Here is a 24712-nt window from a genome sequence, read left to right on the forward strand (position 1 = left end):
TTCAGCTATGTCACACATCATTCAAGCACAGCATAACACAATTACTAATATTTTCTTGTCTCTCTTTTGAGAAATAGAGACGTACAGCAGAAAGAAGCAGACCCAGCTCGGGGCAAAGACATCTGTATCTCCTGAGCCACAGTGGATGAGCTGGTTCTCTCTATTGTGGGACCTGTGGCATCTGACATTGTTGGGAAGATTGAAGATGATGGCATCTTCCTGCCTTCTGCCCATCCTCAATACTCATTCTCTCCCTCACCTTGATGAGCAAGCTGCTTTTTGTGTCATAATGGGCTTCCTGGTTTCCAGCCCTATTTCCCCTACTCCAAACTTCTTCCTCTTGGTAAAAGTAAATACTATGGATGCTGGGACTTCAAAATGAAAGCAGAATGTGCTGGAGAAATTCTGCAGATGTGGCAGAACCTGTGGAGAGTGAAACACAGTTAACATTTCAAGTCAGAACTGACAAAGAGTCATGGTGAGCTGAAAACACAAACTCTGTTTCTCCACAGCTTCAGCCAGCTGTCTGCTTTTATTGCTGTCTTGATTTTTGCTATGACATGCTGAAGAACATTCAGTTACTCAGCCACAGGATCCCGAGAGAGCTACGTTAAAGCAGTTTTGAAGAGGCTCTATCATTTAATCTGGCACTCAGCCTCGAATTCACACATTGGGAACTGCAAGTATCTGAGTGAGGACTGCAGAGGTGGGGATTAGTAATGCAGTACCTGGTCTAATGCTCTGTGGATATGGGTTCAAGTCCCACCATGGCTGGTGGTGGAAATTGAGTTCAATTAATAAAATTTGGAAGATAAGCTAACCTCAGTAATGGTGATCATTGATCATGAAAATCTATCAAGGTTACTAATGCCTTTTAGGGAAGGAAATCTGACCTACATGTGACCAACACCAATTTGAGTGATTCTTTCCTTTCATAGAATCAGACAGCATGGAAACAGACCCTTCAATCCTACGTGTCCATGCTGAATGAGTTTCTCAAACTAGACTAGTCCTACTTACCTGTGCTTGGCCCATATTCCTCTAAACCTTTCTTATTCCTGTCTTTTAAATGTTGAAACTGTACCTGCATCTCCCACTTCCTCTGGCAGTTCATTCCACATACGAACCACCCTCTGTGTGAAAAAGCTGCCCTTCGGATCCCTTTTAAATCTTTCTCATCTCACCTTAAAAATGTACCCCCTAGTTTTGAACTCCCTCACCCTAGGGTAAAGACCATTATTATTTACCTTTACCTATGCCCCTCACGATTTCATAAACATCTACAAGGTCACCCTTCAACCTACTATGCTCCAGTGAAAAAAGCCCCAGCCTATCCAGGCTCTCCTTATAACCAAGGATTTCTCCTTCCCTTACTACCTGCCATCAGTGCATTAGAAAGATTTTCAAGTTGATACTCCATGTGTTTGGCTTTATTATGAACCATTCTTCTTGATTGTCAAATCCTGAAGTGGAACATGAACCTACAATCACTGAAATGGCTGAACAAACCACTCAGCTCTAGGCCAATGAAGAATATGTAACAAATGCTGACCTTGGGAGTGATGCCCACACCCCATGAAAGAATTTTTCAAACTGTGCATGTGGTGAGTCACTGGACACAAGTGAGTTACAAGCAAGCTCGAATGAAGCAATGGCTAATTTGCCAATTCAGTGGAGGGTGAGGTTAGTATGTAGCTCTAACAAATGACTGGGAAGGCAAATTGAATGTTGTTATTTATTACAAGGGGAATGGAATATAAAAGTAACAAAGATTGACTGCAGCTTTGTAGGGTTTTGGTGAGACCATATCTGGAAAACTGTCGACAGTTTTGGTCGTCTTACTCGGGGTGGGGAGATATCATTGCTTTAGAAGCAGTTCAGAGAAAGCTCACTCGACTCATACTTGTGATGAAAGGCTTGCCTAATAAAGAAAGGACAGATTGGAGTTTAGAAGAATGAGAGGCAATCATACTGAAACATGACTGGATGGGTTGAATATCTTGAGTATATATCCTTATGTGGTATAAAATAAAACTAGGGTATATAGTTTAAAAATTAGTTTAAGACAAAGGTGGAGAGTTTTTGTTTTGTCTCTGAGGGCTGTTTGTAGGTTTTTTTCCCAGAAGCTCATGGGGTGGGCTGGGTCTTTAAGTGTAATGAGGGCTGACAGATTGTTGATTGACAAGGGAGTTGACTTACAGGATGGAAATAGAAAAGTCAAGCTGAGACTATAACCAGATCAGCCATGATTTTATTAAATGGTCCAGCAGTATCAAAGGGCCAAATGGCTGAATTTTGCTTTTGAATCCTATGTTAACACAGAGGACTCAGGTGAAGATCTCAAAGGGTGATGGAAGGCACTGATTGGGCTTTCACATTGGCTATCTCGATGGCCTCCTGTTAGTATCAAAAACAATGGAGAAGTCTGGCACTGATTGTAACAGACATGAACAGACTTTATCCTGCCAGCAATCTCTGCTCCATTTGCCATGTTGCAGACCCAGATGCATGGCTACTGGCTCCCCATAGCTGTAGCAGTCCTTAAGTGCACAGACCACCTACTTCACTGCTAACCTTGTAAAGATATAGCAACAATCTCTCTGGTAAATTCATCAAAACACCGCCAAAAACATTCCCAGAGAACTATCAGCCACATTCCAATTAAGAAAGTTCCATAAAGTTAACTTACCTGCAAGAGTGCCTGGCTCTTTAAGAAATCCTTCTGTAATCTTTTCTACCTTATTGCTTCAAACTTTTTTTTCTATGTTTCTAGTCAATTTAGGCATTGCCAAAACTGGAGATGCCCAATTTTGCATCAGCCAGTTGGGCTGTGTGCCATCAAGTATAGCATTATATCAGTATGTCAGGCACATGCAAGAGATCCATCTGCCTCTAGACCTAACAATGAGAGAGAAAAGATGGATGTTGTCAATGATGTTTCCTGCTGGAGCAGAGCTTACATGAATTTAGTAGCTGCCATCTTTTGAATGAGGCAATAAAGCAAGCTCCTCTCAGATGGATGTAACAGATCCTAAAGCAATTAAGAAGAAGAAAAGGCAAAGTGTCCCCATTGTTTTGGCCAGTACTTAACCTTTATCAATGGTATTGCTTAAGGGTACCTGGTCAGTATCACATTAATAAGACTTTGCTGTGCACAGTGTGCTATCATGTTCCTTACAGTGACCACAGTTCCAAAATACAGCAGGTGAAGCAGCATCCGAGGATCTGATCAGGATTTCCTGATGAAGGGCTTTTGCCTGAAATGTCGATTTTCCTGCTCCTTGGATGCTGCCTGATCTGCTGTGCTTTTCCAGCACTCCCTTAATCTTGATTCTAATCTCCAACATCTGCAGTACCCACTTCCGCATGGTTCCAAAATACTCTACAGTCACTATGAGATGGCCTGAGCTTATGTACTGGGCTATAAAAATGCCGACACTCTTTTAGTGCCTGTTTGATTGTGGTGAGCCCCACAAATAAGGCAATTTATTTTGCTCATTCTTATTCATACACTTGCATACTTCATTATCGAGTCTCTTGACTATTACTTGGATTGGAACCTCAGACTGATTGGATATTCCTTTTCCCTGAGAATGCTCAGGTGTGGCCTAACAGCCTAACTGAACAGCAGACACAAAAAAGCAGACATACTGGTCTGTAGTGGTCAGTTTTACACTAGCCAGTGAATCTGACAACAAGTCTCATTCCTGATGAAGGGCTCTTGCCCGAAATATCTATTGTCCTGCTCCTCAGATGCTGCCTGACCCGCTGTGCTTTTCCAACACCACACTTAGGACTTACACATTCAATGGTAGACCCTGGGGAGTGTTGTCAAACAGAGACACCTAGGGGTTCAGGTACATAATTCCTTGAAAGTGGCATCACAGGATGGTGAAGAAGGCATTTGGCATGCTTGCCTTCATTGGTCAGAGAATTGAGTATTGGATTGGGAAGTCAAGTTGCTGAGGCCACGTTTGGAGCACTGCATATTGTTCTACTTGCCCTGCCATAGGAAGGGCATTATTGAATTGGAAAGGCTTCAGACAAGATTTACAAGAATGTTACCAGGACTAGAGATTTTAAATTCTAAGGAGACGCTCAATAGGCTGGGACATTTTTCCCTGGAATGTAGGAGACTGAAGGATGACTTGTAGAGGTTTATAAAATCATGAGAAGCAAAGATAAAGTGAATAGCGCAGGACCTTTCCCTAGGATAGGGGAGTTCACAACTAGAGGACACAATTTTAAGGGGAAAGGGGAAAGATTTAAAAGGGATCAGAGGGGTAACTTATTCACTCAGAAGGTGGTTTATGTATGGAATGAACTGACAGAGGAAGTGATAGTTGCAGCTACAGTTACAACAGTTAAAAGATCTTTGAACAGGTACATGAATAGGAAAGGGATATGGGGCAAATGCGGGCAAATGGGACTAGTTTAGTTTGAGAAACTTAGTCAGCATGAATGAGTTGGACCAAAGATTCTGTTTCCATGCTGTATGACTCTATGACAGAGACCACAGGGCACGTGAAGATATTATTTTACAAACAAAAGTGTGTGAAATGCAACTATGCACAAACGATGTGTAATTATTTGTGTTAACTTTACTGCCTTCAAAGAAATTATCTTCCTCATATTCAATTTAAAAGTCTTAAGTAATTTAGGACATTTTGCATTAAAATAAATGTTGGTTAAAAGTATCATTTTGACTTTGAAAGGTTAACTTCAAAAATAATAGATAACTGCATTTTTCTAAGACATCTTAGCAAAGTTTATAATGCACTCAAAATGTACATTGTAATTGTGTGGAATACACATTAATTTGACATATTTCCTAAAGGAAGTAGCCTTGCACAGCTTTGGTTTCACACCAGCTAACACCATAACTGTAGTTAGGGGCCTTTGAAGCTTAAATCTTAAAAGCAAATCAGTGGGCCCAATGAATCCTCTTTAAACTTTAAGCTTACAATCAGAGAGAAAAGTAGGTCTTCCACAGCATTAAAATTTGTGATAGTGCAGTAGAGTTCTGCACACTATCTTCCCTTCAAATGTAATACGATCAATTAGTATAAGTACCACTGCCAAACGTAAACTGCGCTATTAGGCATCACTTGGCCACTGTAAAAGTTAAAATAACATAAGATGTCAAAGGGTTAAGTCATGTTGATTTTACTTTGCAAAGTCAAAATATTCCAAACCAGGGTATCACTCACCTGTGACTCCACATATTTTGATCTATATCTGCTTTTCCTTGTCTTTGAAGAGTTGAGACTCTTCAAATTATTTTTCAGTGTTCGAGATATACAGAAGCTTCACATTTAATATTCGCTCAAACAAACACTGACAACAGAAGGACCTCTAACCTACGTATTAATGAACGTTATCAGCGCTCTGATACGATGTCGCTAGCTGCTGGTTCCTAAGCTCTCACAGTTTTGAAATATATGGAGAAAGCAAGTGTCAATCAGCATTGGCGTCCAACAGTTCCTCCCTCTCGCCTGTCACAGACATCAGACTGCTCATATCAACGGATACCTGACCTACGATGTTACAGCCAAAGACAAAATCAAGAAGGCAATGCCTCAGCAAATATAAGGGGCATTTAACTCCTTCTTACTTGTGGTGCACAGTATTTTTGAAATACTGTTTTAGAGCAAACAAAGCAAGTATCAAGTAGGTTATTAAAATGTTGAACACAACTCAAAAATTGTGTTTGTCTAATGCGAGACTTGTAATCCATAATAGTAGCCCTGAGCTAATAAATGTTTTGTCAGGGTGCTACATTTTAAACAACCGAGTTCCTGCAACTTACCCATTTTTACCAAACTAAGATCAAATAACTGTAAATGTTTAGCTTCATCTCTATAGCAAGTAAAAATGATACAATCAGTAACTGTCTTTGTCATGACACCATTATTAATACTTTGAAATATAGTCAGGTCAAATGAAAAGATTGAATGTACTTATGAAAGAAAGACTACAGCCATTTTAGTAGGATTCATATTTTGTATTGGTTTCTTTGCTAGTGTGACAACAAAATTGAATAATTTTTTTTGAAAAAATGCTTTGTAGATGCTGTCAATATTTATTTTCATTGGTAATAAGAAATTGAGCTAGCAAGGGAACATGAAACAAGTTTTTAAAGTGATGAGGGGCATTGAGAGGCTAGAAGAAGCAAATATTGTATGGCAGGGTAATCGTAGAACTTCGGGAACTGGTGGCAAGCGCACAGAATGTACTCTGGGTGGGAGAATTCAATGCCCATCAGTAGCACTAAAGGATATAGCTGTCAGGCTGGGCCTAGGAAGGTAGTGAGGGAACTACCAAGAGGGAAAACATATCCTTATATGAAGCTGATTAATTGTAAAAATTAAGGAAAATGTGGAGGCGATGGCCTGATGGTATTATTGCTGGACTGTTAATCCAGAGACCAGGTCATGTTCTGGGTACCTGAATTCAAAACCCACCATGGCAGATGGTGGAATTTCAATTCAACAAAAAAAAATCTGAAATTAAGAGTTTCATGGTGACCATTGTTGATTGTTGGAAAAGCCTGGTTCACTAATATCCTTCAGGCAAGGGAGCTGCCATCCTTGTCTGGTCTACATGTGACTCCAGAGCCACAGTAATGTGTTTGACTCTTAACTGCCCTCTGGACAATAAATGTTGACCGGGCCAGAAATGTCCTCATCCTGTGAATGAATAAATAAAACTATGAAGAATGTTCGGAAAAGCAAAATAAGTGAATCTCTCAGAAGGTGCTATTGATAAACAGTTTTAACAGCCATTTATAAATAAGGTTTTGACTTGCCTCCAGTTCTGCTGTTTACATGACCCCAATGGCAACTTCATGAGCACTGGATAAAAATAAATGCTTTTGTCTAAACTCACAATTCCTGTAGCAACTGGTAGGGCAACCCTTTACTTTGCCATTACTTCTGGAATTGTATTCTCTGAATGACATTGCATGTTATATCAGGTTGGAAAAGAACTGTATGTACACCTATACCAGATGGACATGTGAGCTTCAAGAAGTCAGTTCACCATCATTTTCTCAAATCCACAATGGACAGCAAATACTGATCTCGCTAACAACATTCACATCCCAAGAAAGAAAAAAAAAATCATGAAACAAACAATGTATTGTTGTGGTCAAGCACATGCATCCTATGGAGAACAATCAATTCACATTCACCAATGGCAATTTTCAAGAGGGCTATTTATAGAGGACATATATTTAATCTTCCACACTAGATGTGCAAATAAGTGGGCTGCAGATATGATAGGTGGATTAGTATAAATACTATAGGATTGTGCAGCTATCATACTGGATCATAGGTCCAGTAATAGTCATTTAAATGATTCACTAATGTCCTTCAGGGAAGTAAATCTGCTGTCCTTACTTGGCCTGCCTGAAACTTGTTTTTCCAGAGGAAGGAGTTGACCTTGAATGAGTGTTGCAGACTGGCACATTCCAAGATCCAGGACTCGGTACTGAGGGATACGCTGAAGCTTGGGGCAGCTGCCACTAAGGCACAGTGGAGAAAGACCATCGTGTAAGGTCTTTATGTTGAAGTTAAATGGATCGAGTTAAACTCCAATGTTTGTTTCTTCATATGCCACTGTACACAACTGAACTGCAATGGTGAATATGCATGCATATAGAGATACTTTTTTTAATGAATAAAACATATTTTTGAAATTTTAAAAAAATGACTCTGGGTCCACAGCAATATGGTTGACTCTTATCAGTTCTCTGCAAAAGCCTCAGAAGCCATTCCTTTGTATCAGCCATTTAATAAGTCTGAAAAAAGGAATTAAACTGGGCAGACTGCCAGCATGCTACTCTAGTGAGGCATGACAAATGTCATTCTTCAGTCAGCTTGAATCACTCCACATGATATCAAGAAAAATGGATGAAGCCATTAGATAGTACAAAGGCTACAAGCCCTGAAAATATTCCGGCAATATTATTGAAGGCTGTGTGTTCAAGAACTTGTTGTGCCCTTAGTCAAGTTCTTCCAGTACACCTACAACACTGGCATATAACCAACAGTGTGAAAAGTTGCCCAGGTATTTCCTGTACACAAAATGCAGGACCAATCTACCCTATTGGTCTACTCTTCATCATCAGAAAAGTGAAGGAAGGTGTCATCAACAGTGTTACCAAGCAGCACCTGCTCAACAATAACCTGCTCTGTGATTCTCAGTTTAGGCTCCCCCAGGGCACTCAACTCATGAACTCATTACAGCCTTGGACAAAAGAGCTGAACTCCAGAGGTGAGGTGAGAGTGACAGCCCTTGACATCAAGGCCGCATTTAACTGAGCACGTCTTCGAGGAGACTGAGCAAAACTGGAGTCAATGGGAATCAGGAAGAAAACTCTCCTCTGATTGGAGTCAATCCTGGAACATAGGAAATTTGTTGTTGGAGGTCATCTCTGCAGGAGTTCCTCAGGATGATGTCCTAGACCTTCCAAGGAAGGGCCACTCAACCTGAAACATTAACTCTGATTCTCTCTACAGATGCTGCCAGACCTGCTAAGCATTTCCAGTAATTTCTGTTTTTACAGTATTTACAGCATCTGCAATTCTTTTGGCTTTTATTTTGTATTAAACGTCTGTTGGATTCTTCAATTCCTTAACCTCCCCACCAAGTTTTGTGTGTTGCAGGATATAGCATAAGCTTTGCAGCAGCAGATGAAAACGCACTGAAAGAGACAGGATCATCTTATGGTTAGCATCAGTGGCCATATATAAATAAAACTCTAATTTTTATTGGTGAATGTTTGGAAAATTAATTGAAGACTAACTGACAACAGTTTTGAACATCAGAGAACTTAGACAATTTGCAGCATCAGTTTTGTGATTCCAGACAGCCAACACAGATTTGTAGATAGGGCAGTGACCGTCAAGAAGGCAATGTTGATTTACTTTTTAATAGAATGTGTGTACTTTGAAGATGTCTGAGATTGCCTGATTTTTAAAAAGGCTGAAGTTACAAATGCAATTAAAACTAAAGATTACAGACCTGTACAAATTACTTTCTCTCTCTTTAAAAAAAAGAAGAATGCTGATCTAATTTTTTAAAAAAGGCTATTTTGCAACCAATCACTTAACTATGTGTTGAACAGAAATCAGTGATTTCCTTTAGATTACTTACAGTGTGGAAACAAGCCCTTCAGCCCAACAAGTCCACACCGACCCGCCGAAGCGTAACCCACCAGGCCCCTACATTTACCCCCCACCTAACACTACGGGCAATTTAGCATGTCCAATTCACCTGACCTGCACATCTTTAGACTGTGGGAGGAAACCGGAGGAAATCCACACAGACACGGGGAGAACATGCAAACTCCACACAGTCAGTCGCCCGAGGCGGGAATTGAACCCGGATCTCTGGCGCTGTGAGGCAGCAGTGCTAACCACTGTGCCACCATGCCGCTTATTTTAAACAAAAGGTACAAAGCATGCAGTTCTATTTTACAGATTTAACAAAGAAACATAGCGGCCGTGTTCAAATGTGGAGCAGGTTTGATGGGCCAAACAGCCTAATTCCGCTCATATATCTTATGGTCTTACCAAAGGATCGATTATTCTGAGAAAAGAACTCAAAATTGGTAAATGGGCAACCACAGGCTTAGCACATCCAACTCTTTTATGGACAATTAAAAAGACTCAGAAAAAAATGGTGAAAGTTCTCAAAGATCAGGTTGAAGTAAAAGTTAATTTCAGGATTAATAGTCTCCAACTTATGTCATGAGACAAAAAAAACCAACAGTTGTTGACAAGTTTGTCAGAAAATGCCACAGCAAATGGTACAATTGTGATGTTCTTGAAGATGGTCTCAGAGCAAAGCTCATCGAGTGAGTCATTGCATCTACACCTATTAAAATGTTCAAGAATGATCTTTGGGTAAGGAGAGGGCAATACCATTGACAAATTGCTTGAAGATAGACAGAAATATGAGGGAAAAATGGCTGGTCAACAATAATTGCATACTATTAATGTAACCAAGGCTAATGCTGCAGTCAGCAAGGTGCACCAAACCAACAAGATTTGTAATAAGTGCAGATTTTTGCACTTACTCCAAAGCTGTCCATATTATCTGTAAAATATGTTGCACCGAGGGGTGTTCAGCATGCATGTACATGAAATCTGGCTCCAAATACTAAGCCAGATGTCAGAACAAATCAAGGTAACCAATAAGATGGCACAACACCACAACATTTACACAGTTATAGAAAAGACATAAAATCCCAAACACATCAATGAAGTTCAGAGTCAACCAAGTGAAAGGCAAGTTTCGAAGAGACCAGACTTTTGATATCTTATTTTAAAATATTAATTCACAGGATGTGTGCATCACCTGGCCAGCATTCATTACCGTCGCAGATGGCAATTAACAGTCAAATACATTGCTGTGCATCTGGAGTCACATGTAGGCCGGACCAGGTAAGGCTGGCAGATTTCCTTCCTTAAAGGACATTAGTGAACCAAACAGTCTTTTCTGACAATTGGCAGTGATTTCATCATCATCATTTTGAATTCAAATTCCATTATCTGCTATGGTAGGATTCAAACTCAAGACCCGAGAATATTACCTGGATCTCTGGATTAATAGCCCATTGATGACACCACTAACATCATATTTCCTGAAAAAAACAGACAACATACACAAAAAGCTAAAATTGACACAGGAGCTATTACCACAACATACCCTGAATGACATATACCTCAGCAAGTGGCGTTCCATTATTCTGCACATGAGAGACCAATTCCCAATGTGTTGGCAGAATCACTCTGCAGCACCAATACACAAGCCCATCACGGCTCCCTGAAATCTCCCACTTGGCAGTAGTAGGTCCAGCGGAATGTACAGATGTCATGATTGTCACAGTTCATGAAATTTAATTGGCACTGACTGTTGACAGATCATGCATGACTTAAAGGACTCAGGCAACAATCTCCAAGGATAGGACTTTGAAGGAAGATTAAACCAGGCATAAGGATGTTAACACTGAGAAAGTTTGGCCTACCACAAAAAGACCAAAATACCCCTCTTGCTTTATACATTCACACTGTAGACTATGAAGTTGTGTCATTCTTAACGTTGATCTGTCACAATTTGGAGAGAGCCAGTGTGAAGAGTTGCAACCAGCCACTGCCAAAGATGGCAACAAGAATTGTTGTAAAAGATCATCATTGAGAGATGACAATATTAAAGAAGTAAAAGATTTGTTCATTTTCCCCTTACGGAGAAGAACTTGTGATAACACAAGTCATTTTCAATGGTAAAGAAATCCTAATTCTAAAATCTTTATGCCAAAATGTCATGACCATATTACAGCAGGGACATATGGGTATAGAATACATGAGACATATAGCACAGGAGACCTTGTACTGGCCAGCGATGAATCAGGATATTCCACGAATCATGCATATAAATGAGGCATGCTAAACATATCAGCCCAGCAGCAAAGGGATCCTTAAGATTCACATAGTGTCCCATCAACTCCCTGGATGGATATAGCGACAGATCTGTTCAAGATGCATGAGTGCCATTACATTTGTGTGATGGATTATTTCTCTAAATTTTCCATTGTACAACAATTTAGCAAGACACATTTTCAGTTTATATCCAGGGATGGATAGCATCTGATAATAAACCACAGTACACTAGAAAATTATTTAGTGATGTTTAGGGACCTATATCACATCATTACATTGCCATTGACACTCAAATAGTCTAGCGGAACATACAGTATGCACTATAATGTCAAGATCTTTAAGTGTCGAGCAATAAAACAAGATTTTCTCATTGTGTTGTTTCATTTTAGCAACACCAATGGAGAAATGATTACCATCCCCTGCATAAATTATGGTCAGAAGGCAAGTGCAAATAACCTTGTCCAGGAACCTACTGTCTAACCATTCTGAACGTTCTTTTCAAAGAGAGAAGAAAATGAAAGAGATCCACAACAAATGAGTAGCTAGAGAATTACCAGAACAGCATACTAAAAAGATAGTTTGAGTTGGAAATACAAATATTTGGATACCAGCAAAGGTATATAACCAACACTGATCTTATAAAGTCATTACTGATCATAGTGCTACATTGTGAAGGAACAGAAGCCTGTTCAGATCAAAGTACAGCAGGCCAATCACATACGAGAAGAGAGAAGAAGAACACTTCAGTGTTCATTGTTTGATGGTGTTGAGTGACAGCAACCAGCAACAATACAACCAAGTTGCAACTGAGAACAATGTGTATAAGATGTCTATATGATATGGGCAAGTTGTCAAATTTCCAAAGTGTTACACTTAACTTTGAAAGTTTAGTCTTGTAAACTCTGTTTTACTTGTTCACACAATTACTGAACAAGTGCCTATGTGCAACCTTGTACATCTGCTTGGGAGAAACTTTCATCTATGGATATGAAAGGGGATATTGTGTTCTGACATATGATCAGTCTATTTTTAAAAGATATGCTCATGATGTTATTACTATGTACAACCTGAGACCTGAGGATCTGACACACCATCCTACCCAGTATCACTTGAAGCAATATAAGATATTGAAAGCATGTTGCTCTGGTGTAACCAATTAACTTAATATCAACTCACATGCTTGGGTATCTAAGAAATACAATCCTTGTATGTAATAAATATCAGTTGGATTCTTCAATTCCACAATATCTATTGCCATATTTTTAAGTTGTAGGAGCTGTCACCCTGCTGGAAACAAAACCACAGCAGGTAATTTAATCACGCCCAAATCCAGTGCTACTAGTTATTTGGAGTAGGATACCCATTGGAACAAGCTTACCAGCTGCCTTCTCTTCACCATGGTCATGCAGTCCCTTTACAGATCCATCCCCCATCAGAATGGGCTCATCAGTGCTCTCCACTTCTCTATGGAAAAAGGGCCTGAACCGTCCCCATCCATAGTAACCTCCTCCACCTCGCTGAGCTCGTCCTCACTTTGAATAACTTATCTTTTAATTCCTCTCACTTTCTTCAGGTCAAAGCAGTGGCCATAGGTACTCTCATGGACACCAGTCATGCTTGTCTCTTCATGGAATAACCCTTGTTCCAGTCCTACTCTGCACCCCCCACCCACAACTCTTTCTCCAGTAAATCAATGACATCGTCAGTGCTGCTTCTCTCTCTCATTTGGAATGTGAAAAATGTATCAATTTTGCTTCCGATTTCCACTCTCTTTCCATTCTCACCATCACTTCCCTTCCTCAACCTCTCTGTTTCCATTTCCGGTTATAGGCTGGCCACCAATATCCATTACAAACCCACCGACTCGCACAGTTACTGGACTATACATCCTCATACCCTGCTTCCTGTAAAGACTCCATTCCATTCTTCTAATTTTTCTGTCTCTGCCTCTGTCTCTGATTATGCCGGCTTCCACACAGGAGCCTCCAAAATGTTCACCTTCTTCCTTGACAAAGGATTCCCCACCATCATGATTTACAGAACCCTCAGCCGTGTCCAACCCCCATCTTCCACACTTCAGCCTTCACCCCTTCTCTTCCTCCCACAACAGCAATGGGGAACCCCCCAGTCCTCACTTATCACCCCACCAGCATCTGCAACAGGGATCAGCAGCCACCATTTCTGCCACTTGGAGGAGATTGCTATCAGTAGATGCACTTCCCCTCCCCTCCCTTACCAGCCTTCTGCAGGAACCTTTCTTTCCGAGCCACCCTGGTTCACTCCTCCTTCACTCCCAACAACCCCCCACATTCCCCTGCAATCACTGAAGGTGTAGCACCTGCCCATTTCCTTCCTCACTCCTCACCAATCCAAGGCCCCAAACACACCAAACAAAAATAGAAGTTGCTGGAAAAGCTCAGCAGGTCTGGCAGCATCTGTGGAGAGAACTTCGAGTTTAACACTTCAGGTTCAGTCACCCTTCTTCAGAACTCAGAATATCCCCAACCATACATTCCAGGTGAAACAATACTTTCATTTTCTACTTGGCGACATTATAACCTTCAGGACTCAGCATTGAGTTCAATAACTTTAGGGTTTGATAACCTTCTCTCAGGTCCTTACCCTAATCCCCACACACCAGGCCTTGTCATCACATGGGTCACTACCACATAAATCCATTGTCAGCTACTAATGTTTCCCATTAGCAAATATTCAGTTTGACAGTCATGGCTTTTATCTTTACCCATTCATTTATTTGGGGAGAAAGTGAGGTCTGCAGATGCTGGAGATCAGAGCTGAAAATGTGTTGCTGGAAAAGTGCAGCAGGTCAGGCAGCATCCAAGGAACAGGAGATTCGACGTTTCGGGCATAAGCCTTTCTTCAGGAGGGCTTATGCCCGAAACGTCGAATCTCCTGTTCCTTGGATGCTGCCTGACCTGCTGCGCTTTTCCAGCAACACATTTTCAGCCCCATTCATTTATTTGCCTAACTGTGTTTCTCTCTCTCTGGATTCCATCTCCACCTATCATTCACTCCTCCCTGCTTTCCCCACCCCATCTTTAGCACATATACCAATGTTTTCCTTGTTACATTCAGTTCAGAGGAAAGGTCACTCGAATCCGAAATGTTAACTCTGCTTTCTCTCCACAGATGCTGCCACACCTGCTGAGTTTTTCCAGCAATTTCTGTTTTTGTCTCTGACTTCCAGCATCTTTGGTTTTAAATAATTTACTAGTTTATTGTGTACAGTGGTCAGTTTTGTTGCAAAATAAAAATTATAGGTTCTTAAAATGTGACTGTTCATATTCTTGCGATCAAAAGAACCACCTTAATTTTCAAAGCTCCTTGAAGGCCGTCAAATAAAACACGCAAACAACAGAAACCTCCCAATGATGATTGATCTTTCCTGGGGGAAGTGACCAGATTTATGGACAATTTGCCCCAAAGATAATCTGTGTGTATATTCTATGATCTTTTTCAATTTCAATCAAACTATACCCACCATGGGAAACTGAGCCAGCCAAATAAAAACTTCATCCCAGAATATTTCTTGAATCAAAAAGCAGAAAATTTCCACTGTTCACATGGAGGTAAATTAAGGTGACAGAAGTGTTCCTGATATTGCAAATGCACTTGTATTGCAAATGAAAACTATTGTGTTTGCAAATTATGCATTTTTAAACAGATCCATCTGAATTTAACATTTATAGCTATCATTAATTATTTCCCTTGATTTCCCTGTAAGTTGATATATTCTCATTTTCATTTTTGCACCATTTATGATGTCTGGATAACTGTTTGTTCAACATCTTGTTAACAATCCAGCTTTCTATTTTACCAAATATGTCAAATAAGCTCAATATCAACATGGAAAATTGAGCATGTACCTGATGAATTCAACTCACCACTTGCTGTAAAGGACTTCCATGTGGTGTGTGACTGGACAGCATCCCAAGGCATGATCCATGGGCACCAGCTGCATGAACCCTCATCTACAGTCACAGCATCAGGCATTTGCCAATCTCTCACGATCATCATGGCTCCTCTCCTATAGCCTGGCAGGCCATTCATGAAGCATAGACATGCATGACAGAGCCACACAAGTTACTGGCATTGCAAAAAACACAGAGAATGCTGGAGAATGGAAGCATCCATGGAGAGATTTTGAGTCTGATTCCATTCTTCTTCAGAAGTGTATGTTCTTCCTTGCTCCTCTAGGGCTCATTTACTTAGCGCCTGCCTGCATGCTCACAGCATCCCTGTTTTGCCTTGCCCTGCCAGTTAACACAGTCACCGCCAGCAGGAAGCTTGGCTTGCTAGTCAGCAGACCTCAGTCATAGATCATAGAGATGGACAGCACACAAACAGACCCTTTGGTCCAACTCGCCCATGCCAACCAGATATCATAACCTAATCCAGTCCCATCTACCATTCCCCTCTAAACCCTTCTTATTCATATACCCACCCAGATGCCTTTTAAATGTTGTCACTGTACCAGCATCCACAACTTCCTCTGGCAGCCATTCCATACACATAACACCCTCTGCATGAAAAACTCCCTTTTAAATCTCTCTCCCCTCACCCTAAACCTATGGCATCTAGTTCTGGACTCCCTTACCCCAGGGACAAGACTTTGTATATTTAGCCTATCCATGCCCCTTATGATTTTATAAACTTCTATAAGTTCACCCCTCAGCCTCCAATACTCCAGGGAAAACAGCCCCAGCCTATTCAACCTTTCCCTATAGCTCAAGGGCGTCCCAGTCAAAAAAGGTGTACATCTTGCTGTGTGGCAGTGTGCTGCGTCAGTCTCACACTTACTCCATATGCCAGCAGATTATGCAGTACGCACACTGTGTCTGCAGCAAGAAAGCAGCAACATTCTAGGAGACTAGTCATCACCAAAGACTATGGAGGCACCCATCAATGGGTGGTCTGGCACAGTATTTCAAAAGAAGCCTCAGATAACAGTCCAGAGCATTGTCCATGGTCATAAATCTGATTCAGATGTTCTTGACTGTGCCTTTGCTGTTCAAGTGATGGGTCATGGTCAATCCTGTAGCTCCATAATGGTCAGTCAGGGGTGGATAGAGAGGGATGATGAAGAGGAGGTAAACAGGAGTCAGTCAAGGGTTTGGGTACTTCCTGTCCAGGGCTGTCTGCTTTGGTCATTCAAGGGATTGGGCCGCTGTCAGCCCCTGACAGTGTCCATCCACAAATGCCAAAGGGAAAGGATGTTGGTGCGAGGTAAGGGTGGGTGTTGGTGGGAAGTACACTCATAAAGTTATTCTCCTGGACTGGATGTTGGAGGCTGGTGGATGGGGAGATGACGATTGTAAATGATGGACAGCAGTATATATGAAGGGACAATACAGTAAAACATGCATGAAAGGGGGTCATGGGAGACACGGTTCATCCACATTCAGGAGCATCCTGGCCTCAAGGCCTCAAGTGCATGTCTGGTCTTCCCCTGTTGCCATGCCTTATGAATCTTGCTACCTTTCTCTTGTGATCTAAATTCTTCCCATAGAATAATATTTTACTCACTCTTTGTTGGTTTTTAAATTCAGTCCAAACTTCTGGTCTAACACTAAACTTCACAGAATTGTGTAATTTATCTTTCAATTTAGCACTCCCTGAAACATCCTTGTTGGCCAAAATTGATACATTCATCCCCTATAGGCTTTCGTTCTCACTGGAATGTATCTTTGCTGAATATTCTGCAATATCTCCCTAAATGTCTACTTAGGTAGCCTTTAACCAGTTTACCCAGTTCACCTCAGTTAGTTCTATCTCCATATCTGTGTATTGACCTTAATTTAGGTTTAGGTTTAAAACATAACTCTTCTCTTCCCCAACAGCATGTGAGTGTTATGTAGAAGTTATTTTACTATAAGGTATTTTACTATAATTTATTCCTGCCACATTGCACACTCCCAGATGTAAAAAAGCCTGTACTCTGGTTGGCTCTAGAATATGCTGCTTGCCATGATAATATTGGTCATCCACCCCAGGGGCTTGGACATGGCATGGGGAGCATTGTGGAGGATTGGAGACACAGAGGGTCTCGTATATACAGTGGATGTGTGATGGAGGAACGTCAGAATGGGTGGTTCAGGGGAGATGAAGACACACAGGGGAGGGCAATTTGACAGGGACCATGGAAGGGAGAGGGAAAAAAAAGGGACAGGTCATGCCTCACAAATCTTATTGAGTTCTTTGAGGAGGTGACAAGATAAGTCAACGAAGGTCAAGCAGTGGACGTGGTGTATATGGACTTCAGCAAAGCATTTGATAAGGTTCCCCGTGGTAGGCTCATTCATAAAATCAGAAAGTATGAGATACAGGGAGATTTGGCTATTTGGCTGACAGTAGGCAGAGAGTGGTTATAGATGGAAAGTATTCTGCCTGGAGGTCAGTGTTGAGTGGGGTCCTGCAGGGCTCTGTTTTTGGGCCTCTGCTCTTTGTAATTTTTATAAATGACTTGAATGAGGAGGTTGAGGGGTGGGTTAGTAAATTTGCAGATGACACAAAGGTTGGAGATGCCGTTGATAGTATAGAGGGCTACTGTAGGCTGCAGTGTGACATAGACATGTTGGAGAGCTGGGCTGAGAAATGGCAGATGGAGTTCAACCTGGATAAATGCGAAGTGATGCTTTTTGGAAGGTTGAACTCGAATGCAGAATATAGGATTAAAGACAGGATTCTTGGCAGTGTGGAGGAACAGAGGGATCTTGGTGTTCAAGTATATAGATTCCTCAAAGTTGCCACCCAAGTGGATAGGGTTGCTAAGAAAGCATATGGCATTTTGGCTGTCATTAACAGAGGGATCGAGTTTAAGAGCCGTGAGGTTTTGCTGCAGCTCCGCAAGTCCCTGGTGAGACCTCACTTGGAATATTGTATCCAGTTCTGGTTGCCCTACTATAGGAAAGATACAGAGGCTTTGGAGAGGGTGTAAAGAAGGTTTACCAGGATGCTGCCTGGACTGGAGGGCTTGCCTTATGAAGAAAGGTTGACTAAGCTCTGACCTTTCTCTCTCAAGAGAGAGGTGATCTGATCGAGGTATACAAGATAGTGAGAGGAATAGATAGAGTCAATAGCTAGAGACTTTTCCCCAGGGCAGGATTGACTGGTACGAGGGGTCATAGTTTTAAGATATTAGGAGAAAGGTATGGAGGGGATGTCAGAAATGTTCTTTACACAGAGAGTTGTGAATGCATGGAATGCGTTGCCAGCAGTGGTGGTGGAAGCAGAGTCATAAGGAACATTTAAGCGACTGCTGGACATGCACATGGGTAGCAGTGAATTGAGGGGTGCGTAGGTTAAGTTATTTTATTTTACATTAGGATTAATCCTCGGCACAACATCATGGGCCAAAGGGCCTGTTCTGTGCTGTACTTTTCTATGTTCTATGTTCAATTCTATGAATTTATTTTTCAAGCAATTTTTACCAAGTTGATTTATCCAATCTATAAGAAGATTAAAATCTCCATGATAACAGTAGTGACTTTCCTAGAAGTCCCCATTAGTTCTTCCTGTATGCCTTGTCCTACAGCATTGTTACAGTTAGAAGACCTATAAACTATTCCTGCAGTTGACTTCTTCCTTTTGCTATTTCCTACCTCACACAATCTTTGGGAGAAATTTGCTAAATACTAATTTTGGTGAGTTTAATCAAGAGCTTTTCTCCACTATGCATGAGATTTTTCATATGACTCTTATTACTCATGTAACACACCCCTATGTCATCCCATTCGCACGATCATCCCACTGACTTGGATCTCCTGGGGTTATTAATTCATAGGACACTGACACAAGTATTGGAGAAATTGGGAGCTGTACTATTGGAATGTGAGGCATTGCATTCCAGATGTAATTTGATTAGTCAAACTACTTGACTTTAGGAAAAACACACTTCATTTTACACCTTAGTCACACTAACAATATCATTAATTCAGTGTCATGAAGGCTGAAATTTCCTTTTTGTTTGGATAAAGCATCCTCTAAGTAAGTCCAAATATAATTTTCTTGTCAACCTTCTCAATATAGTCTTCCAAATGTGAAATAAAACATGAATCAGATTTTGTAATTGCATTGGCTTTGCAATAGTCGACTTAATTGTTGGGTACCATCTGGTTTTGGCACCATTGCAATGGTAAGCTTCATTTGTTGCAACTCACTGTGATTGTATTATCTTTGAGCATGTATTCAATTTCTTTTGGCCATCACGGGCCAACTTGAGAGGATTTGGTCCATAACAATGTTGCTTAATTGGAACAGCATTTCCTATGTCTACATGATTAATCAGATTAATACTTCCCAGCTTAATTCCACATATTTCCCCATGTAATTATAATAACTCTTTCACATCATTTCAATTTTCCTCTGGAAGGTAACTCAATAATTTATCCAAACTTTTGAGAACGTCTTTTTGTCTAATTTAACTTGAGGAATGTTAAACTCAGAACCATCTGAACTTGGTTCTTCACTCTGTATTGTAATTAGTAACACATTCTCTTTTTGCTTTCCTTCCCTATCAAGATGCCTTTTGAACATATTCACGTGACACACTCTATTTATCTGGCGTTCTTATCAAATAATTCATCTCATTCAATTTCCTTTTGATTTGATAATGTTATGGACCGGGCCAAACCCCCTCAAAACATTTCAAGAAAGTAGCCCAGACCCCAACTTTGCTAATTGTTTTAAGCAGGTATAACATGGATATACCAGGAGTGATGCAGCTGGCCCAACCACTTAGCTTTAAACAAAACAGAATTTATTCGTAAGATTACCAAATGAAACATAAACAAAAGAGAACAGAATATAAATTAACTTAACCTATCTGAAAACCCATCTTACTATCACAACTTAAAGGTGCTGTTCCAAATTCCTGCAACAATCCTCATAAATACCCCATGGTAAAAAAGCTAAAATCAATCACAGGGTCTTACAGGAGAGAAAGAGGGAGATGGCAGAGAGATTCAGCATGGAACACCTTCTTCCATGGAGCTGTTTCTTAGACCAGCAGCCTCAAACTGAACAGACTGCTTTCAGTGAACAGCCAGACTGCTAAAAAACCAAATCAAATCAAGCCAAGGAAAAGCTGATGAGCTGGCCACTCTCCTTTCACTGTACAAGAGTTTTGTTTAAAACTTGAAAGCATTTTGCCTGAAGCAGTATCTGTTAGCTATAATCAAATTGGCCCTAAAAGTCTTCAAACCTTAACTTGATGGAAGTGCTGCTTTGACGACCTCCCTGAAAAAATAGCCAAGGACAGAACAACATTGTTAAAGGAGCAGCATCATCACAATAAGGCCCACTAAACCTTGCCTTTAAACATTCACCTCCCACTGGGAGTAACAATAACACTTTATCTCCACTAGCAAAACCATGGATTTTTGATTTCTTGTTTGCTGCCTGTTTCATCACATCCTGTGCTACTTTCAAATGCTGTCTAGGCAACTCACCCGCTCTATTTAATATCTTCCTAAGTAGTCCAAAAATGTGGTCTCTGAACGCTGACTCACCATTTTCCCCTTAATTAATTTCAGTGATCCTGTCACAATATGCCCAAAAATTAATTTAAATGGACTGAGTTAGTTGATTCATTATATGCATCCCTAATTGCAAAAGATTATCCCAATCTTCTGGATAGTATTGACTATAACACTTCAGCATGGTCTTTAAAGTTTGATGCCACTGTTTTAATGCTCCTTGCGATTCTGGATTGCACACAGTGGATTTGAACTGTTTTATTCCTAAACTATCCATAACTTCTGTGAATAATTTTGATGGAAAATGTGACCCTTAATCTGATTGTATCTCTTTATCTAGTCAAAGATTTGAGTAACTCTTCTACAATACTTTTAGCCATGATACTGCATGTTGGCATGGCCTCTAGAAATCTAGTAGGCATATCTATTATGGTCAACAAATACTGATTCTCACCTTCTTTTTTTAGGTAGGAGTCCTACAGAAGTAATTAAGACTCTTGCAAAAGGTTCCTCAAATTCAGGAATGGATGTTAAGGGTTTATCACAGCCTGAGGTTTTCCAATTACTTGACACACATGACATGTCTAGCAAAAGTCAACCACAACCACAGTCCAGGCCAATAAAAATGTTTTTGCATTTTGGCTTGAGCTTTCCTTACTCTCAGATGTGCTACTTATAACATTTCCTTCCTATAACTCCTGGTAATACAACTTGATGAGCTTCTGGTGATTTTTCATCCTGAATATGTAATGGTCTCCATTTCCTCATGAAGACTTCATTTTTAAAATAGTAACATTCTGGGATACACTCAGATTCTTGTTTTGTCTATATTTATGATACAACTGCTTTATTTTTACCTCTTTCTGTTGCAATTCAGATTATTTCTCTGAATTAAAAGTGTCCCCTTTGTCCTCCACCTGATATTGTGTTTTTCTCAATGATTTGATCAAAGATAGTTTCTGATGGTTGAACCTCAACTTCCCTATATTTATTCCTTGATTTCTCCTCCAATTTCCACGTTTGCCTTTGTGACCTTGTTACCATACAATGAGGAAAAATCCCAGCATATACTTCCTGTAATGCCTCAGTTGCCTGATTTTCCATTGGCTTTTCAGTCACAGAAGGCATCATACCTGTGATCCAGCTATAACATTATCCAGGATAAACTGTACTGCTAAAGCTGAGAATTTCTCTATTATTCCTACCACCACTTCACCACTTTTCACCGAACTCTCCAGCCTTACTTCAGATAATTGAGTACAGTTCTTCCCACCATGAATTCTATATATTATCACTGTTTATGGCTATACTCCTTCTGAATAACGTATCTCCTCATCTCTCACGATCGAAGATTGACTTGTTCCCATGTCTCTTCAAATCTTAATTTCTGCATCTAATCCTCCTAGAACACATGAGTAAACCTTACACACACAAGTAAATTCTTTAAAGAGATCTGGCACTTTCTTCTAATTAAAAAACATTTGCAAAAAAATCTAAGGTGTCACAAGCTGTTTAATTTATTGGCTTTGAGCAAACTGCTTGTCGCCTCTGTCTCAACCTTTCTTCATAATAAATACCAGGACAAAATGCACCTTTTAATGTCATAATATTGTCACAACAATAACATCTAAAATGCAGCACTGCCAAAAATGATGAACGTTCTCAGTATTGCATTAGAGTGTCAGCTGTGAATCTAAATTGGCTCAGTTTGCAAATAGTTCAATCCTCAATTTACCTACTTCTCCCAGGTGAATACAGTAATAGATAACTGTCTAATGACGCATTCATAAATTTAAGTATATCATGAAAGAAAGGCAAAAACCTAAATTTACGATTAAACCAGCACCACTCAACACTCGGCAAAGACATCATTCAAATCCTGGCTGGAGAGAATAAGTGAAGGATGTATAAAGATCTCGATTGTAATTCTGTTAGTTCCTCTGTAAAACACATTCCATGTACTTCTAAATGTACAAGTTAAATTTCCTGTCTAACAAAATTTGATTAAAATTCATTATTGATTCAAGTAATTCAACTATTAATTCGAACAAAACTGTTCATGCCCTTACCCTCTTGAAATATGTACCAGTTTAAATGAAAAAAAAACCTTTTAGGACAATGCAAAGCACTTTGTTGCTTAATGATGGCATCTGAGACACTGCAGCACTCCCTCAGGACAGTGTCAGGTTAGATCATTTGTTCAAGTCTCCCAACTGGAATTTAAGCCCACTACCTTCTCATTGGAGACGAGTGTTATTCTCTAAGGCACAGCTGACAAGCAGCATTAGCGAAAAGAATGGAGATTATTTTGACTGGTTCCAGAATCATCAGCAATAATGGGCTTTTAAGTCTGCCAACCCCACTCTGAGGCTCTTACCATCTCATTGCATTCATTTCAGCAAGTCAAAGAAATCTACCCCATTCACTTTCTGATGGATGCCTCTTGGTATTAGTCAGATTTTTATTTCATAGCCATTTTTCTTCACCCAATTTTATTACTGCAGAGGCATGAAGTGACTGAGTTGGATTAGGAAAGGACATTAAAAGGCATGACAGTACATAAGCAGTGGATAGTCCTTAAAGAACTATTGCATGACTGACAGCAACTGTAAATTGCTTCAAAGTGCAGAAGTTCAATAAAAATTGTTAGTCAATTGTGGCTAACAAAGGAAGTTTGGGGTTTAGGTTAAGATTTAAGAAATGATCTATCAAGGTGTCACAAATAACAATAATTCTGAGGATTGGGGGGGGGGGGCATTGAAAGAATATGAGAAAAAGGAGGGTCAAGAAACTGATCAGGAACGGGTGAATGGAATATGTATGCAATCCAGTGGAAAAAAACACAAAAACTGATTGTAAAATCTTCATGGTACAATTAAAGGATCCATTAAACAGAAAGTCAGAAGAATTTATAATGGGGAATAAAGAAATGACAGAAATAAAATGATTGTGTTGCCTCTGTCCTCACTTAGGACAATATTAGAATTTTCCCAGAATGGCTAGGGAAAATGAAGAGTTGCAGGAAATTAGAATCAATAAGAAGATTGTACTGAAGAAATTATTTGGGCTGAAAGTCAATAAATCCCCAGAACCAGGTAGTCTATATCCCAGAGTGTTGTAGGTGGTCAGTATGGAGGTCATGCATTGGTGATTATCTTCCAACATTCTATAAATTGTGAGATGATTCTTGTGGATTGGAAGGTAGTAAATGTTACGTTATTATCCAATGATTGTGCAAAAATGTCTTTTCTTGCATCATCCTTGATTCATTTGCACATCACCTCAAATCCATGCTTTTTCATTGTTTTTCTTTTGAAAATGGGAACAGCTTCTCCATATTTACTCTGTCCAATCCACTCATGATTTTGCAAATCTTAATCAGATCTCTTCCTCAGCTTTCTTCTCCCTGAGGACATCTTCATTAGAATGTGGTCCCCACATTATGAAGGATGAGGTAAGTAGACATTTGGTTCTTAATGATCTGATTGGGCAAAGTCAGCATAGATTTCTGAATGGGAAATTGTATAATGAACGCAATGGTAGATGTCTTTTCCTTAAGGTGGGGTATTTCAAGATGAGGGAGAACATTTTGTAAGCTGAAGGAAGAGATATTTAAAAAGGCATGAAGGGCAACTTCTTTACACAGGAGTTGGTTCTTGTGCAATACAAACTTCCTGAGGAAGTAATGGATGTGGGTACAATTACAAACATTTAAAAGACATTTGGATAAATTCAATAGGAAAAGTTTGGAGGGGTATGGGCCAGTAG

General features: G+C 40.1%; 1 protein-coding gene across 1 annotated transcript in view; it reads right to left on the minus strand.

Annotated features, from left to right (window-relative positions):
• The window catches only part of gphb5 (glycoprotein hormone subunit beta 5), a 36938-nt gene that overhangs the window by 8765 nt on the left and 3461 nt on the right, over positions 1-24712 (minus strand). The window contains exon 2 of the mRNA XM_060828989.1: positions 10601-10651. Within this exon, the coding sequence (XP_060684972.1) occupies positions 10601-10651 (51 nt within the window). The remainder of the gene's footprint in view (positions 1-10600; positions 10652-24712) is intronic.

This window comes from Hemiscyllium ocellatum, chromosome 8 (genome assembly GCF_020745735.1).
Source record: "Hemiscyllium ocellatum isolate sHemOce1 chromosome 8, sHemOce1.pat.X.cur, whole genome shotgun sequence".
Classification (NCBI taxonomy): Eukaryota; Metazoa; Chordata; class Chondrichthyes; order Orectolobiformes; family Hemiscylliidae; genus Hemiscyllium; species Hemiscyllium ocellatum.